The 17,790-nt window shown below is 43.6% G+C and overlaps 2 protein-coding genes across 2 annotated transcripts in view; both read left to right on the top strand.

Moving 5' to 3' along the window:
- Positions 1-17,790, top strand: part of LOC136699895 (stonustoxin subunit beta-like) — a 457,886-nt gene that overhangs the window by 148,482 nt on the left and 291,614 nt on the right. The window lies entirely within an intron of this gene.
- Positions 8,377-11,633, top strand: LOC136700343 (cystatin-A-like). The gene is made up of 3 exons (XM_066675661.1): positions 8,377-8,606; positions 9,100-9,201; positions 11,254-11,633. The coding sequence occupies exons 1-3, from the start codon at positions 8,472-8,474 to the stop codon at positions 11,431-11,433; spliced, it is 417 nt and encodes a 138-aa protein (XP_066531758.1). The 5' UTR covers positions 8,377-8,471; the 3' UTR covers positions 11,434-11,633.

Here is a 17,790-nt window from a genome sequence, read left to right as displayed (position 1 = left end):
CAGTTGAGGAGTTCTTCTCAGCCTGGAGATGGAAGGTGTACGATCACCAGCCGTACACCCAGATGAACCTGCTGACTGCCGTGGATGCAGCTTGTGAGGATATCACAGTAGATGCCTGCAGAGGCTGGATTAGACACTCCAGGAGATTCTTTCCACGGTGCATTGCAAGAGAAGATATCCAGTGTGAAGTGGATGAAAACATGTGGCCGAACAGAGAGGAGGGTCAAGATGTAGAGAAAAGAAAGCACTGTAATTCCTTACAGTTTTTCTCAGTTGCTTTGGTGCATTTCTCTGATCAGAATTAAAATGACTGTTAACTGTTAATAACTGTTAGTTCATCCTCCACAAGATAGAGTCATTTGTGCACATCATAGTAGCAGTTTCTCATTCCGTCCACAACAATTTGCAAATGCTTTTGGACATGCATCAATTGCTTCCAGACAATTCTCTGTTTTATAACATTATCATTTGCTTATGTCATGTCAGTCAAAATGAACTATACTTATGAATGCTGAATAGTCTCTCCCTATGACACTAATAGTCCTCATTTCATTGGTTGAATCATTACATACAAAAATGTTGAACTCATTTTCAAAAGCAGTCAAGAAAATCTTATGCATTTCTTTACAATTTCTTTTTCCTGAAAATGTCTCCCAAATTGAACACTTCCTCTCAGGTGAACCTCAGTTTTCACTGATGAGGAGTGTTTGTAACCAATGATAAAACCACTTCTCCACAGTCACTCAAAGCTGAATACCATGAACCCTCAATTGGCAAGCATATATGAACCTAGCAAGACACAGTGTGTACCATTTTGACAATACAGTGACACAGAAATGGAAGGTCAGCATCGTGGAAGAGGGGTGATGATGTGTGGAGGAAGGGGAAGGGGACAAACCAGGGGAAGAGGAAGAAGAGGCCAAGTACATAGGCAGATTCCTGATGAAATTAGAGCTACAATTGTGGACCATGAAGTCAATCATGGCCTCACAATGGCTGAGGCTGGGCGAAGAGTGCAGCCAAATGTTGGAATATCCACAGTAAATTCAATTATTCAAACATTTCGTTGGGAGAACAGGTGTGTATACTGGACAGTAACTCAACACTAAACAATCTGTACTGCTCTACTGTGTCATACATGAAGCTTACACTGAGCCAAGAATTTTTACATTTTACATTTAGACTTATTGCAGCACAGATTTACTATATTGTAGTGTAAAGTAGTGTTACAGTAAAGATTTGCCATATTAACACTATGGTACTGTACTGCAGCATTTTACAGGCAGTAAGCACTGTTATTGTACACTACAGTAATACGGGTTAAAGCAATATATTTCATGTTTACTGTAATTTTACTCTGCACCACATATGATTGCAAGACAACCTCATAGTGGTGGAAGAGGGCCCCTTTTTACTCCGCAACTAGAGGAAGCCATTTGTGCAATGGTGATTGCAAACAATGCCCAATCGCATTGGACAGAGAGCAATCATTGATGTCCCAGGCCAATGAGGAGGGAATATTACAACGTGTGCAGCCATCTCAGAAATAGGCGTCCTCACCCATATCCCCTGTCTTGGTCCATACAACAACATTTGCTGACTTTTTTTAGACAGTTTTTACAGGGACATAACCCCTGAGAATGAGACAGGTCCAAATCTGGGGGGTCTCAGGTTTGGTCAGATAGTGGTTTGCAGCACATGAAAGGCTGCTGGTGGAATATCTCCTTCCCTACTCCCCATTCCTTAATATACATTCCTTACAATAGAGGAGTTTATCTCTGCCTGGAGGTGGAAGGTATATGACCGGCATTCACAGACCCAAATGGCCCTGTTAGTGGCCATGGATGCAGCATGTGATGACATATCCTGCAGAGGTTGAATTCACCACTCGAGGAAATACTTTCCTTGCTGCATTGCCAGGGATGATATTCGCTGTGATGTCAATGCAAATGTGGCCAGACAGACAGGAACGTCTGGATGTGCAAGAATGATTTACAGTACTTTGTATGTTCCAATTCAGTTCCAATATGTGCTGCAATATTGTTTAGCGTTGTGCACAACTCTATCCAAAGGGTGTATATTATATTTGTCGTAAAATAAGTTTGTAATGTGCTTTTGCACAGCGCTGTGAACAAATTAGAATTTCAAAGAGCATATGGAGTAAAAATGTGAAACATACATATTGTGTATTGTACTCATTTACCACTAAATACAATAACGTGTAACTTAACTGTAGACTTCAAATGGGTGTGCTAATAGTGTACAGTGCTGTCTTGAGCATTTTCAGGTAGTGTCACCATAATCCGAGTAATTTTTGCACTGGAAAACACTCACAGAATAAACTGTCATAATGAAAACATGACAAAGCCATTTGATTATCATGTTCATAAACAATGGTGTCAGGAGTTGTTTTTTTTTTTATGAAACAGACACTTTCATTGATATGAATACTTGCGTTTGAGGAATGATCTTTGAGCGAGTGACAGGCTTTTGCAGGTTATCAACTAGGTTTTGCAGCTTGTACTAATTGTTTTGAGAAATTCACTTACTGTTGTGCAGATATTAATATTGATGTGAGAAATCCACCAAAGCAAAGAGAAAAACTGTAACACTAAAATCCAGAATATCAGACAAGTGATTAGTACATCTATATCCAACAATGAGTCTGTATCCTCTACATCACCTCGTAAAGACTCCTTAGTCTGAGTTCAATACTGTAAACAGTGAAATTTAAATTGACACAGTTAATCATCTCAAACCATCCATTTGCCATCTCCACACACTACTAACCACATTTTAAAGAGTGTGTTTCACACTATAGCACCAGACATCCTCCACATTGTAAACACCTCACTCATGTAGAGGGTTTTTCCGAGCTCCTCACTAAAAACCGCAGCTGTAAAGCCTCATCTAAAAAAGAAACATTTTGAATAATCTCTGATAAGTGACTACAGGCCAATTTCTAATTTACAGTTCATTGGCAAAATCATTGAGAAAATATTTTTCAGGAAATTCACTAGTTTTTTGTCCATTAACAGTAGCCTAGACAAATTCCAGTCCAGGTTCCGGTCTATTCACAGCACTGAGACTGCTCTAATCAAGGTCATTAATGACATTCGCTTAAATACAGAGGACAGAAAGGTATCTCTTCTATTACTTCTTGACCTTAGTGCTGCCTTTGACACCATTGACCATAAAATTCTTATAGATAGACTCGCAAACTGGGTTGGACTCTCGGGAACAGCCCTGAAGTGGTTAGTTTCTTACCTGGAACTACTTTGTTGAAATATAAAATAATATTTCAGAGAACATGCCAGTGACCTGTGGTGTCCCCCAGGGTTCTATTCTTTGTCCATTTTTATTTAATTTATACATGCTTCCTCTTGGCCAGATTCTACAGGACTATGGGCTGCTCCTATCACAGCTATGCAGATGATACATATTGCTGTCCCCAAACGACTCTGGTCCAGTGACTCATTAAGCAAGTGCTTTAAACACATCACTGGATGGGACAACTTTCTGCAGTTGAATAAAGATAAAACTGAGATTCTATTCTCAGTTCTATTCTATTTGTGAACAGCAGTGAGACACAGATGGGCTGTGTATCTTGACTCGAGGGCCCTCAAATCTAAGTAACTCGCTTGTCAGTACAACCTTGGTGTATTAATGGACTCAGATCAGTTTTAGTGTCATATTAAAGCGGTTACTAGATCAGCATTTTACCATCTTAAGAACATCAGTAAGATCAGATATTTTCTGACTAAACCAGAGCTGGAGAAACTTAACCATGACCACCTTAACCACCTTTTAAATCAAAGCTTAAAACATTCCTGTTTGAGCAGCTACAGCTCAGTTTAAAACACTCTGCACTTTTATTCTGTAATGGCACTTCAGTTCTTTTCTTTTATTATATCATTTTAAATTGTTTTAATCATTTTTAATCATTTACTCGTTTTAATCTTTTTATGTAATTGTTTTATTGGACTTATGATTTTTATTCTGGCTTTTAATTTAACTGTTTTTTTTGTCTGTAAACCACTTTTAATTAATTACTTTTGTATGAAAGATGGTCTATAAAAAAAACTCGACTTGCCTTCTACAGAAAAAGAGGTGAATATTTGTGGGGATTACTGTGTAAAATAAAAGAACACAGTGTAAGTCCAGGAGATGGAAGAAGGTATATGAAATCAACACAATTAAAAATCCACAATTATAATAGAATAACTTACAATTATGTTCCCGAACTAAAGGGCAGTGAACATATACCCTTGAGAGTACCATTACAGTGACAGCAAAAGTTAGCACCATGTAGAGTTTACTGACAGTGTAGCAACAGAACAGTCTAAAAGTGATACACAATAAAACAAGCACTTTTGCAATGTTCAGAAATGTTTCGTACACAACAAGAACATTCTTCAGCTTTTGAAACTTGGGTGTATCTCATGCTCTATATGTCAGACCAAACAAAGGGCACCTTGCCTGAGGTAGGTTGGTAAGTTCATCCATTTCAAGACTGCCTTCTAGGATGATCCTGACTCTTGAAGGGTTCAGTAGAGGTGATGCCTGGTTTTGGACCAATGACCTGGAAATCTGCATCATCCAGATTCTATAGAGAGTGAGAGACAAAAAACAGTGTTGAGCGTCAATTACAATTTGTCTAAATATAGACAGAAAGACAGAGGTCTATAGATAAATAGTTAGCTGTAGAGGAACAGATAGATAGACAGGTGTAGCTAGACATTCAGGTGTAAAGAAACGGACAGATAAAGAAAAGAGACTCACAGAGCTACTTATGAAGAACTTAGAGCCTTGAGGGGACTTCCAATGATGCGTCTATTGCTGTTAGCTCAGGGTTCTGGAAGAGTGTGACATGCATGAGACAATTTGGGTTTTATTTCTCCAGGTTTTAAGAAATTTGACATTTTTGCCTTACATTATGGTCATATTTCAATATTTATTTTCACAAACAGTATAATGTACAAAGTTTAAATAATTTAATATTAATTTTTAATGTTCCTGATGCTACCAAGGACAAGGCTCAATCCTTGTGCTCTCTTCACACAGAGAAAAGGACAGTATTTGCATTTTCCAATAACTTCATCTGTGAGGCTGGTAATGTCTGATATTAACTCTGAGGCCCAGAACATTTAACGAAGTAAAGGAAACTGTTAACCTCAGCCAAACCACTAGGACCAGCACAGATTAAGAATATAAAAGTTAATTTGTCTAGTTAGAAAACTGTGTTTGGTTTACAGTTGAACACAAACCACCTTTACACTTTGTAATGACTCTAAAATTCACACACTGTAATTAATTTTCTAACATAAGATAAGCATAAAATCATTTTTCTTTTCAGTCACTTACTTATGGAAAACAACTCACTAATTTCTTCCACAAAACAAACCAAGACTAGGCTCATTGGAACTGACCAATGAAAATCTGGCAAAGTGCTATAGGGTGTGGTCCCGGCTACAAATTGATATTTTAAGTTTGTTCAAATTAAAAAGTCTAGTGCACTCAGTTATTCTCTCAGAATAGGAGCACATACTAAAACATTTTAAGTAATGCTGTCACATATCACGGAACGGACTGACGGAAGTGGACGCACTTGCTAAAACACAGATTACTTTATTTCAAAACAAAGAAACTTTAACAGAAAGCTAACACACAGGGAGCTAACAGAGACAGACACAGTGAGGTAAGCAGACTAAACTTAAATACAAAAAGGTAGACAGACTAAACCCAAAACAGAGAACTAAAGCAAACAGGAAAAACAGACAGACTAAAGACCTTGAGTAAGCTAAGTAAACACAGCTAAAGCTAAACCTAAACACAGAGGGCTAGAGAAAACAACAGACAGACTTAATAACATGACACAGAAAACAACTGAGACAGACAGACAGACCAAACTGGGTAACATCACACTGCAACAATGGAAAAGAGACCAACATGACTTGGTGAGTGAAACAAACAGGAACTAGACAAGGGAACTTAAATACATGACACAGACAAGACACACCTGAGACAGATAATGAGGAGGACGGACAAGGAGGTGGAACAAAGGCGGGACAAGGGCGGAGACATGGACAACAAACAAACAGAGCCATGTGCTAAATGAGCACATGGCAGGGACAACAGACAAGACAGAACAAGGGCGTGACAATAAAATAAAATGCAATGCAATAAAATATTTCTTTTAAGTAGTGGTTACTCAAACTGTTTCCATAGAAACAATCTACAGGTTAATAGTGTGGGTTTGAAAAGAGTGTCTGAGAGAGGCAGAGTCTTGCTGGGCTTTTCCTCCACTGTAGTTTCCTGAAGCTGTTCCTTTCTTTCCACTCTGTGGTCCATCAGTGCCCCTGAGATTACACATTCACTTTTTTATTTTTTATTACCATCCACCGAATATTATAAATATAATTTTATATAAATTCAATGATAACATGTATATACTTAAACATTACTTTAAAATGGCACCTCCCTGGGTCACCACCTTAACGTAGTGGAGGGGTTTGCGTGCCTGCATGAGCCTAGGAGCTATGTTGTCGGGGGCGATAGCCCCTGGTCTCCCAAGGCAAATTGGTCCTAGATGATGGGCCAGACAAAGAGTGATCCATAAAGACCAAGATGAACAGATCAAGAACAGAGACACAGCCCCCTTCCCTGGAGTAGGGTTACCGGGGCCTTACCCTGGAACCAGGCCTGGGGGAGGGGCCCCTTGGCAAGCACTTGGTGGCCAGACTTTCACTCTTGGGGTTCGGCCGGGCTCAGCCCGAAGGAGTAACATGGGTCCGCTGTCCCATGGGCCCACCACCTGTGGGAGAGGTAGTAATCCGGGTCTGGTGCATTGTGGATCGGGTGGCGGCCGGGGTCGTGGGCCCAGGCGTTCTGATCCTCTGTTACTGAAACTGGCTTTTGGAACATGGAACATAACTTCTCTGGTGGGAAAAGAGCCTGAGCTGGTGCACAAGGTTGAGAGGTACCAGCTTGATATAGTTGGGCTCCCCTCAACACACAGTATGGGCTCTGGAGCCATCCAGAGGGACTGGATGCTCTTTCACTCTGGAGTTGCCCAGGGTGAGAGGTGTAAAGCAGGAGTGGGCTTACTCATAGCCCCCCGGCTTAGTGCCTGTATGTTGGGGTTTACCCCATTGGATGAGAGGGTAATTTCCCTGCGCCTTCGGGTTGGGGAAAGGGCTCTGATTGTTGTTTGTGCTTATGCACCGAACAGCAGTTCAGAGTACCAGGCCTTCTTGGGGACCCTAGAGGGGTTGCTGGAGAACACTCATTCTGGGTACTCCATTATTCTGCTGGGGGACATTAACACTCACGTGGGTAATGACAGTGAGACCTGTAGGGGCATGATTGGAAGGAACGGCCCTGCTGATCTGAACCCGTGTGGTGTTCAGTTATTGGATTTCTGTGCCCATCACAGTTTGTCCATTATGAACACCACGTTCAAGGATAAGGGTGTCCAAAAGTACACCTGGCATCAGGATACCCTAGGCCACATTTTGATGATCGACTTTATAGTCGTATCATCGGACCTGCGGCCATATGTTCTAGACACTCCGGTGAAGAGAGGTGCTGAGCTGTCAACTGTTTACCACCTGGTGGTGAGTTGGATCAGATGGCGGGGGGAGGATGCCGGACAGACCTGGCAGGCATAAACTTGTGCTGAGGGTTTGCTGGGAACATTTGGCAGAAGAACCTGTCTGAAAGATTTTCAACTCCCATATCCGGCAGAGCTTCGACTGCATCCCGGGGTAGGCCGGTGACATTGAGTCCGAATGGGCCATGTTCCGGACCTCCATTGTCCGGGCGGCTGAACGGAGTTGTGGCTGCAAGGTTGTCGGTGCCTGTCGGGGTGGCAATCCCCGCACTCGGTGGTGGACTGGGGAGAGGGAGGTCTGGGCTTCTTTGCTCCGACTGCTTCACCCACGACCCTGATAATCGGTGGATAATGGATGGGTGGATGGATTAAAATGGGTCATTTCGATATATTCAAAAGCTCAGGACAATGTAAAATAGTCTCATCAGCAAACTACACACACTCACACATACACACACACACACACACACACACACACGCACACATGCACACACTCACATATACACACACACACACACACACACACACACAAACAGAGCAAAGGTTTTAAAGGTGTTTTATCCTCTGAAAATTAAAATAAAGAAATCTTTTCTGCAGAGAAATTGTTTAAAACGAAGAAATCAAGTATTTTTCCAAACATCTGGAGGAAGAGGTTTCACAGGAAAATGAGGCAAGGCTCTTATTATTGCCTCAGGGAGTGGTTTAATTTCTGATTGGTTCCTGTGCTGAGAGATGAAGGTGATAGTGATGAAGATGCAGGTAGAAATACAGCAGCTTTACAGCAGTTTGAACTCACTCTCAGAACTCCACTCCACTCACTCAGAGGTGTCACTTCTCCTGAAAGACTCTCCTCAGCACCATGGCGTCTCGCTTCTGTCTCCTGCTCGTTGTTGTCTTGTTCGCGATCGCAGAGTCTGCTCCAACAACTCCACAACTTGGAGGATGGTCAGAGTGGAAGAACGCTGACAACAGCGTGAATGAGATCTGCAGGAAGGTGAATGTTTTTCTTCTCTGTAATTTATTCTTCTGTAAGTGCTCCGTCCTGCTCAGGGTCAGAATTAAAACCCACTGCTGTGTTCCAGTGTGTTATTCATTTCACTGACGGAAAACTGTTGATACCTTGGGTCTAATCTGGGTCTAAACTGATAACACTTCTTCTAAAGCTCATGAGTGTTTATAAACAGCTTACAGCACAATATCTGGTTGTTTATAAACTGTTGTAATTGCATGAAAAACCTTCTTAATGCACAGTTCATAAGCTGGATTAGGTCAAAACAGTTCCACATAGACCCCTCCAGCCCACACTTGGCATTGAGAACAGTGACTTTAAGCTGAAGCTGTATCATCATCATCATCAGTACTATTATTATAGTGAAGGTGGTCTGTTAGTATTATTATTATTAAAAGTGAAGACAGTCTGTGGAGATATTATTCTGATTTACTGTTGTTTGTGCTGTAGTTGTAAAATGTTTTTTTTATTATTTCAGCTACAGCCTGAAGTCCAAAAGCAGCTTGGAGAGGAGTTTTCTCGTTTCGAGGCTCTGACGTACCAAACCCAAGTTGCTGGAGGAGTGAACTACAGAATCAAGGTACATTTAACTTTTTATACGTGATTATGGTTTGTCTGTTGGTAATAAATGTGTAATCCCCAGAAAAACATGAACAAGCTGAAAGGAGGTTCTAGATAAAGGTTCTAGTTAAGATTGTGCTGTTTGAGTGGGAATAATAAAGTTATTTTTAAGAGACACAAACCTAAACTGAACATGTACACAAACGCCCCCTTGTGGAAGCTTTACATTACACTGTAACCCAGACTGTAGTTACCCCAGCTGCTGCAGTACTCACTTTAGGGTGAGTCCCATTCCCCATTCCCCCCTCCCCCTTGTTTCTGAGTGTCCTCTCTCCCCTTGGGGTTGAGTTACAGGGTGCAGTGGTTAAATCTCCCCCTACGACGACCCTTCAAGACCCTGATACGTCATCAGAACAGAGCAGCGCTTCATTCCCAGGCGACTAGCACCGCTCTGTAGCAGCTCTGCACCAGTCTGCAGTGATATCAGAGGAGCTGCTGGACTTTAGTTACATTTAGGGCCTCATTCTCCTTCAGAAGACTTCCACAATCAGATATTATCACTAAATGTATTGGGTGTCGCCTCTAAACCCAGTCTCTAGCAGGAACAGTGGGCTTTGGAGAACACAGCAATGGCAGCAGTGACCTTAAACGTTGTTTACTCGTTGTGTTTACTCGTCGAATAAGGTCCATACAGTGGAAAAGTGCCATATGTGGTAGGGGCAAGTGGGGAATACTGCATTCACCCTAATTCTGAACATTATTAACAGTGGTGTTGAGAAACAAAGAGGTCAGAGTTCATTATGTTTAATTAAATAATGTAGTGAATGTTCAGTGTGTGTTTCCTGAGTCGAGATATGAATCAAGGAATAAAATGTGGGTCTCCTGAGAATAGCACACTCAATTAACACAGACACAGAAACACAAAAATAAATGTAGAAATGTGGAAATATATAAAAATGAATAAATATGGAAATACATACATTTATAAATAATGGAAATTTACATTTATTCATATCCTTCTCATTTTATAAATATATTTATTAATTTCTTACAGCATTTATTTGGAATTTCGTTCATTTTTCACTCATTAATGTCATATATTTATGTATGTAATATTTTTTATTTATTTGCAGTAATTACATATTTATTCCTCCACAGTAAACAGAACACTTCTCTAACATTGTCACATCCCTCTCTCTCTCTCTCTCTCTCTGTCTCTCTCACACACACACACTCTCTCTCTCTCTCTCTCTCTCTCTCTCTCTCTCTCTCTGTCCTTCTCTCTCTCGCTCTCTGTCCTTCTCTCTCTCTCTCTCTCTCTCTCTGTCTCTGTCCTTCTCTCTCTCTCTCTCTCTCTCTCTCTCTCTCTCTCTCTCACACACACACACACACACACTCTTTCTCTCTGTCCTTCTCTCTCTCTCTCTCTCTGTCTCTGACCTTCTCTCTCTCTCTCTCTCTCTCTCACACACACACTCTCTCTCTCTGTCCTTGTCTGTCTCTCTCTCTGTCTCTGACCTTCTCTCTCTCTCTCTCACACACACACACACTCTCTCTCTCTCTCTCTCTCTCTCTCTCTCACACACACACTCTCTCTCTCTCACACACACACACTCTCTCTCTCTCTCTCTCTCTCTCTCTCTCTCTCTCTCTCTCTCTCTCTCACACACACACACACACTCTCTCTCTCTCTCTCTCTCTGTCTCTGACCTTCTCTCTCTCTCTCTCACACACACACACTCTCTCTCTCTCTCTCTCTCTCTCTCTCTCTCTCTCTCTCACACACACACACTCTCTCTCTCTCTCTGTCTCTGACCTTCTCTCTCTCTCTCTCTCACACACACACACACTCTCTCTCTCTCTCTCTCTCACACACACACACACTCTCTCTCTTTCTCTCTCTCTCACACACACACACACTCTCTCTCTCTCTCTCTGTCTCTGACCTCTCTCTCTTTCACACACACACACACTCTCTCTCTCTCTCTGTCTCTGACCTTCTCTCTCTCTCACACACACACACACTCTCTCTCTCTCTCTCTCTCTCTCTCTCTCTCTCTCTCTCTCTCAGGTTGATGTAGGAGTGAATAAGCTTGTCATCATAGAGGTGCATCATGATCTTAATCAGGTCGACACTCTGACGAAGGTTGAAGTGGTTTCCTCGAAGAATTCTGGAGTTGTTCCTGTGAATTATGGTGTAGCCAAACCATTGGCGGCAAAACGTGTGAATGTATTGGCGGTTAAAAGTTAAAAAATAAAATGAAAAAATATTGAATGAAAAAAAAGTGAGTGAAGTGTGTGTGTGTGTGTGTGTGTGTGTGTGTGTGTGTGTGTGTGAAGTGTGTGTGTGTGAGTGAAGTGTGTGTGTGTGTGTGTATGTGTGAAGTGTGTGTGTGTGTGTGAAGTGTGTGTGTGTGTGTGTGTGTATGTGTGAAGTGTGTGTGAAGTGTATGTGTGTGTGTGTATGTGTGAAGTGTGTGTGTGTGTGTGAAGTGTGTGTGTCTGTGAGTGTGTGAAGTGTGTGTGTGTGTGTGTGTGTGTGTGTGTGTGTGTGTGTGAAGTGTGTGTGTGTGTGTGTGTGTGTGAGTGAAGTGTGTGAGTGAAGTGTGTGTGTGTGTGTGTGTGAAGTGTGTGAGTGAAGTGTGTGTGTGTGTGTGTGTGAAGTGTGTATGTGTGTGTGTGTGTGTCCCTGATCAGATGAAGGTTGAGTTGATGGTGTAGAGATAGTGAACCCCTCCTCTACACAGAGTGTGTAATAAAGTTTCTGATGAAAAAGGCTTGTGTTTTGTTAAATTTGTCAGTAATTTGGAGACATTAGTAGGTTTCTATGGACTTGAACATGGCAGTGTTTTGAAGGCTGAAAACAGGAGAACTCCACTGCCTTTTCTGAACACTGCTTCTGACTGTATCCACTTGTTGGTGCTAAGTTACAGTAGATTCAGCCCTGTCCTACAGCTGGGGGGTAGCCTGCTGTTCTATTAATAATGTATTTGCAGTAAGCTCCAGGACTTCTCTTTACAAAGTGATGGATAAACCCCATTTCCAGAAAAGTTGGGGTGCTCTGCAAAATGTAGATTAATACAGAACACAGTGGTGTTAATTATTAATCCTCTAATATAAAGTAGTACAGATTTCAGACGTTGAAACAGACATTTATTAATAGTTTTAGATTCAGAGGCCTACTACACTACCTTTCTACACAAACACCCTGTTCCCTTATTGAGAATATAGTAATTCTGATTAATACAATGTAAAGGTGCTTGTGTTTAATGAAGATAAGAAGTTAAACACATCACAGTTACAGTTTGTTCTCAGTCGCTTTGGAGCATTTCTCACAACATTTCGTACAAACAGCACCACGCCCTGGATCACTGTCAAATGCCTGTAACATGCTCAGAATCCTTAGATCACGTCCCAGAGTGAAGTTTCTATCTCAATGAACATGTCAGTGTCATCAGAACAAGACCTTGTGTGGTTGATTATGAACAGGACGGTCAACACGTTTAGCCACATTGTCAGTACATCAGTAACTCTGTAAGTCATTTCTGAATGTTTTTGATGGCAGTGAAAATGCACAGGCTGCATTTTTACTGTGAGGTTCATATTAACAATACACACTTTCATTACTGTGTGTGGGAGATTTACTGAAAGACACTGGACCAAATTCACATTCATGCTCTTTACTGTTGGTCAATGACAGAGCGTGTCGTTATGATACAGAGGAGAAAGACGAGACCGTTTAGCACTAATTCATTCATTCATTGTCTGTAACCACTTTTCCAGGTCAGGGTTGTGTAGCACAAATGATTACAGTTTTTCTCAGTGAATTTGGCTCATTTCTCAGATCAGAATTGAAATTCTCAAAATTGTTCATTCAATCTTCACATCTCCTTGTCACTTGTGCACATCATAATAGCATTTCTCATTGTGTTTCTCATTTTGGAAATGCTTTTGTACATTCATGCAAATGGTCGTGTTCAATTGTCGGCTGTTTTCATCAGTTGCTTATGTCATGTTCATCAAAATGTGTTCTACTGATTGTCTGTTGAATTGTCTTACCCTCCAGTACATTTAGGCTTTAGGTCATTGCCTGGGTCATTACCTGCAAAAGTGCTGAACATGTCATAATCTCTCAGGCCTCATTTGTACATTTCTATGAAACCTTTTTGGTAAATTTTGGTAATTTTTCCTAAACTGATTAAATTGTTCTCAGGTGAATCTTGGCTTTCAGTGAAGAAGGGGAATTTGTGAAGGTTTAGATCAAACAATGATCAAACAGCTCTCAACTATAGCTCAGAGGTGCATCTCAGGAACCTTCAATTGACAAATACATATAGACACCGAACACTGCAGTGTCACACAGACTCACAGTGGAAAGACAAGGCCGTGAACAGGGTGAACAGTGGAGAAGAGGGGTAAGGCTGGGTGGTGGAAGACTGAGGGGACAAGACAGAGGAAGAGGAAGGAGAGACCATGCCCATAGGTTTGTCCCAGATGAAATTAGGGCAACAATTGTGGGCCATGTTTTAAGTCATGGTCTTACGATGGCTGAAGCTGTATTGGAAGAACAACTGTGTCTTCAGTCGTTCAAATGTTTCGTAGAGAGAACAGGTGTGTGATTCAGGAAAGTGCACTCTGCTGTAATGCTGCACATTGACATCAATTCTGAACAGCTACAGAGATGTTTAAAAAGATGTAGCTGTTTTGTTAATCACTGAACTAGCATTTGATTGTTTTACCTTTATTCCTGATAACTGCTTTATGTCTGACTCCAAAGTGTCCGTAGGTGTGTGTGTGTGTGTCTGTGTTGACCTGTGAAGCACTGGCGCCCCCTCCAGGGTGTATTCCCTGCCTTGCACCCAATGATTCCAGGCAGGCTCTGGACCCACCGCGACCCTGAATTGGATAAGGGTTACAGATAATGAATGAATGAATCAGATGCTTTACGTTTAGCTGTTGGTAGTCAATTAACATCTGACACCTTCAAACAGATATTCCAGCCCAACCTGATTGGAGTACATTACACAGTTCTGCATTCTTCACATCAAAAAAGTAATGGATATTACACTCTCAATCATTGTATCTTCTTAAGGTTTCCACAGTATGTACTGAAATAGAAAAACAAGCTTTTGGTCAGGCTGCACCATCAGACTTATATTTGGTAAAGAAAGTATTTAAAGTACATGACTTAGTGCCACTAATGTTTTAAAAAGCATTCTTCAGACATTGGAATTGAGCAAAATGGATTGTAAATGTCTTAAATAGCTTATTAGAGATTCTGTGGTCTGTGGTGTTGGTGGAAACATTGTATGTGCTGCTGCCTGTCTTGGCCAGGACTCTCCTGTAAGAGAGATTTTTAATCTCAGTGAGATTCTTTCCTGGTTAAATGAAGGAAAATGAATGAAATCCTTCAGCATTTTTGATGTCACTCCACACGTGATCAGTTGGATTTAACTGTCTCAAAGCTCTTTAAACACCCTATCAGCATTGTAGCCCCTTCTTGAACTCTGTGACTCTTTTCGTAAGTTCTTTGAACATAAAATAACTCAAATTATTGACTCACACACCACTCCTGCAACCTATACATTCTCTCCCTGGTAGTCAGCCCTTCTCCCTCTGGAACCCCCTCTTTTCTTCTCTGCTTTTGAGCTGGTTACTGATTCACTCATTCTTGAAATTATTTCTAAATCTAAAACCACAACCTGCTGTCTTGATCCCCTCCCTACACCTCTAACCAAAGCCTGTATACCTACTCTGGTCCCCCACCTCACAGCCATTATTAACCAGTCATTGCTCAATAGCCACGTCCCCTCAATCTACAAAGTTGCAGCAGTAACTCCATCCATCCATCCATCCATCCATCCATCCATTATCCACCGCTTATCCGGGTCCGGGTCGTGGGGGAAGCGGTCGGAGCAAAGAAACCCAGACCTCCCTCTCCCCAGCCACCCACTTCCAGACATGTAGTCTCTCCAGCGTGTTCTTGGTCTTCCCCGGGGCCTCCTCCCCGTTGGACATGCCCGGAACACCTCTCCAGGAAGGCGTCCAGGAGGCATCCGAACCAAATGCCCGAACCACCTCAACTGGCTCCTCTCGATGTGGAGGAGCAGCAGCTCCACTCCGAGTCTCTTCCGGATGTCCGAGCTCCTAACCCTGTCTCTAAGGGAGAGTCCAGACATCCTGCAGAGAAAACTCATTTCAGCCGCTCATACCCGCGATCTCGTTCTTTCGGTCACTACCCAAAGCTCGTGACCATAGGTGAGGGTTGGGACGTAGATTGAACGGTAAATCGAGAGCTTTGCTTTTCTGCTCAGCTCTCTCTTCACCACAACGGACCGGTACAGAGCCCGCATTACTGCTGACGCTGCACCGATCCACCTGTCAATCTCACGCTCCATCTTTCCCTCACTCGTGAACAAGACCTCGAGGTATTTAAACTCCTCCACTTGAGGCAGGATCTCACTTCCAACCTGGAGAGAGCACTCCACCCTTTTCCGACTGAGTACCATGGACTCGGACTTGGAGGTGCTGATCCTCATCCCTACCGCTTCACACTCGGCTGCAGACTGGTCCAGCAAGAGCTGGAGGTCCCGGCTCGATGAAGCCAACAAGACCACATCATCTGCAAAAAGCAGACATGGAATTCTGAGACCTACAATCTGGACACCTTCCACCACTCTGACTTTCCGGTGAAGAGAGGTGCTGAGCTGATCACCACCTAGAGATCGGTTTCAGAGCCCAAACCGGACACCCTCTGCCACTTGGCTACGCCGAGAAATTCTGTCCATAAAAATTGTGAACAGAACCGATGACAACGAGCAGCCCTGACGGAGTCCAACTCAGACTGGAAACCAGTCGGACTTACTGCCAGCCATACGAACCAGACTCCTGCTCTGTTTGTACAGGGACTGGATAGCTCATAACAAAGAGCCCAGTACCCCATACTCCCTGAGCACCCCCCACAGAATACCCCGAGGGACACGGTCAAATGTCTTCTCCAGATCCACAAAATACATGTAGACTGGTTGAGCAAACTCCCATGCACCCTCCAGGATCCTAGCGAGGGTAAGGAGCTGGCCCTGTGTTCCACGACCGGGGCGGAATCCGCATTGTTCCTCCTGGATCCGAGGTTCAACTATCAGTCGGACTCTCTTCTCCAGTACCCCCGCATAGACCTTACCGGGGAGGCTGAGGAGTGTGATCCCCCTATAGTTGGAACACACCCTCCGATCCCCCTTTTTAAAAAGGGGAACCACCACCCCAATCTGCCAGTCCAGAGGCACTGCCCCCAATGTCCACGCAATGTTGCAAAGACGTGTCAACCAGGACAGCCCCACAACATCCAGAGCCTTGAGGAACCTGGGGTGAACCTCATCCACCCCCGGGGCCCTACCGCCAAGGAGTTTCCCTACCACCTTGGCCACTTCAGCCCCAGTGATAGACGCTTGGCTCCTCGGTACCTGTCGGCTGCCTCCGGAGTCCCCTGAGCCAACCAGGCTCGATACGACTCTTTCTTCAGCTTGACAGCCCCCCTCACCCAGGGTGTCCACCACCGAGTGCGGGGATTGCCACCCCGACAGGCACCAACAACCTTGCAGCCACAGCTCCGTTCAGCCGCCTCAACAATGGAGGTCCAGAACATGGCCCACTCGAACTCAATGTCACCAGCCTCCCCCGGGATGCAGTCAAAGCTCTGCTGGATGTGGGAGTTGAAGATCTTTCTGACAGGTTCCTCTGCCAAACGTTCCCAGCAAACTCTCAGCACACATTTGGGCCTGCCAGGTCTGTCCGGCATCCTCCCCCGCCACCACCACCACAAGGTGGTGATCAGTTGACAGCTCAGCGCCTCTCTTCACCCGAGTGTCCAGAACATATGGCCGCAGGTCCGATGATACGACTTTAAAGTCGATCATCGAAATGCGGCCTAGGGTATCTTGATGCCAGGTGTACTTTTGGACACCCTTATCCTTGAACATGGTGTCCGTAATGGACAAACTGTGATGGGCACAGAAATCCAATAACTGAACACCACTCGGGTTCAGATCAGCGGGACCGTTCCTCCCAATCACGCCCCTCCAGGTCTCACTGTCATTACCCACGTGAGCGTTGAAGTCCCCCAGCAGAACAATGGAGTCCCCAGAATGAGTGTTCTCCAGCAAGAAGGCATGGTACTCTGAACTGCTGTTCGGTGCATAAGCACAAACAACAGTCAGAGCCCTTTCCCCAACCCGAAGGCGCAGGGAAATTACCCTCTCGTCCACTGGGGTAAACCCCAACGTACAGGCGCTAAGCCGGGTGGCTATGAGTAAGCCCACTCCTGCCTTACATCTCTCACCCTGGGCAACTCCAGAGTGAAAGAGCATCCAGCCTCTCTCAAGGAGATTGGTTCCAGAGCCAATACTGTGTGTCGAGGTGAGCCCAACTATATCTAGCCGGTACCTCTCAACCTTGCGCACCAGCTCAGGCTCTTTTCCCACCAGAGAGGTTACGTTCCATGTTCCAAAAGCCAGTTTCAGTAACCGAGGATCAGAACGCCAGGGCCCCCGACCCCGACCGCCACCCAATCCACAATGCACCAGACCCGGATTACTACCTCTCCCACAGGTGG

Source organism: Hoplias malabaricus, chromosome 6, assembly GCF_029633855.1.
Source record: "Hoplias malabaricus isolate fHopMal1 chromosome 6, fHopMal1.hap1, whole genome shotgun sequence".
Taxonomy (NCBI): Eukaryota; Metazoa; Chordata; class Actinopteri; order Characiformes; family Erythrinidae; genus Hoplias; species Hoplias malabaricus.
This window is presented reverse-complemented; position numbering and strand designations above follow the sequence as displayed.

What these genes read in the sequence shown, in the direction of transcription:
- LOC136700343 (XM_066675661.1), top strand. Translation starts at nt 8,472, where the DNA reads ATGGCGTCTCGCTTCTGTCTCCTGCTCGTTGTTGTCTTGTTCGCGATC. An exon ending in TGAATGAGATCTGCAGGAAG is followed by an intron (nt 8,607 to 9,099) that starts GTGAATGTTTTT and finishes TTATTATTTCAG; the next exon opens with CTACAGCCTGAAGTCCAAAA. An exon ending in GAGTGAACTACAGAATCAAG is followed by an intron (nt 9,202 to 11,253) that starts GTACATTTAACT and finishes TCTCTCTCTCAG; the next exon opens with GTTGATGTAGGAGTGAATAA.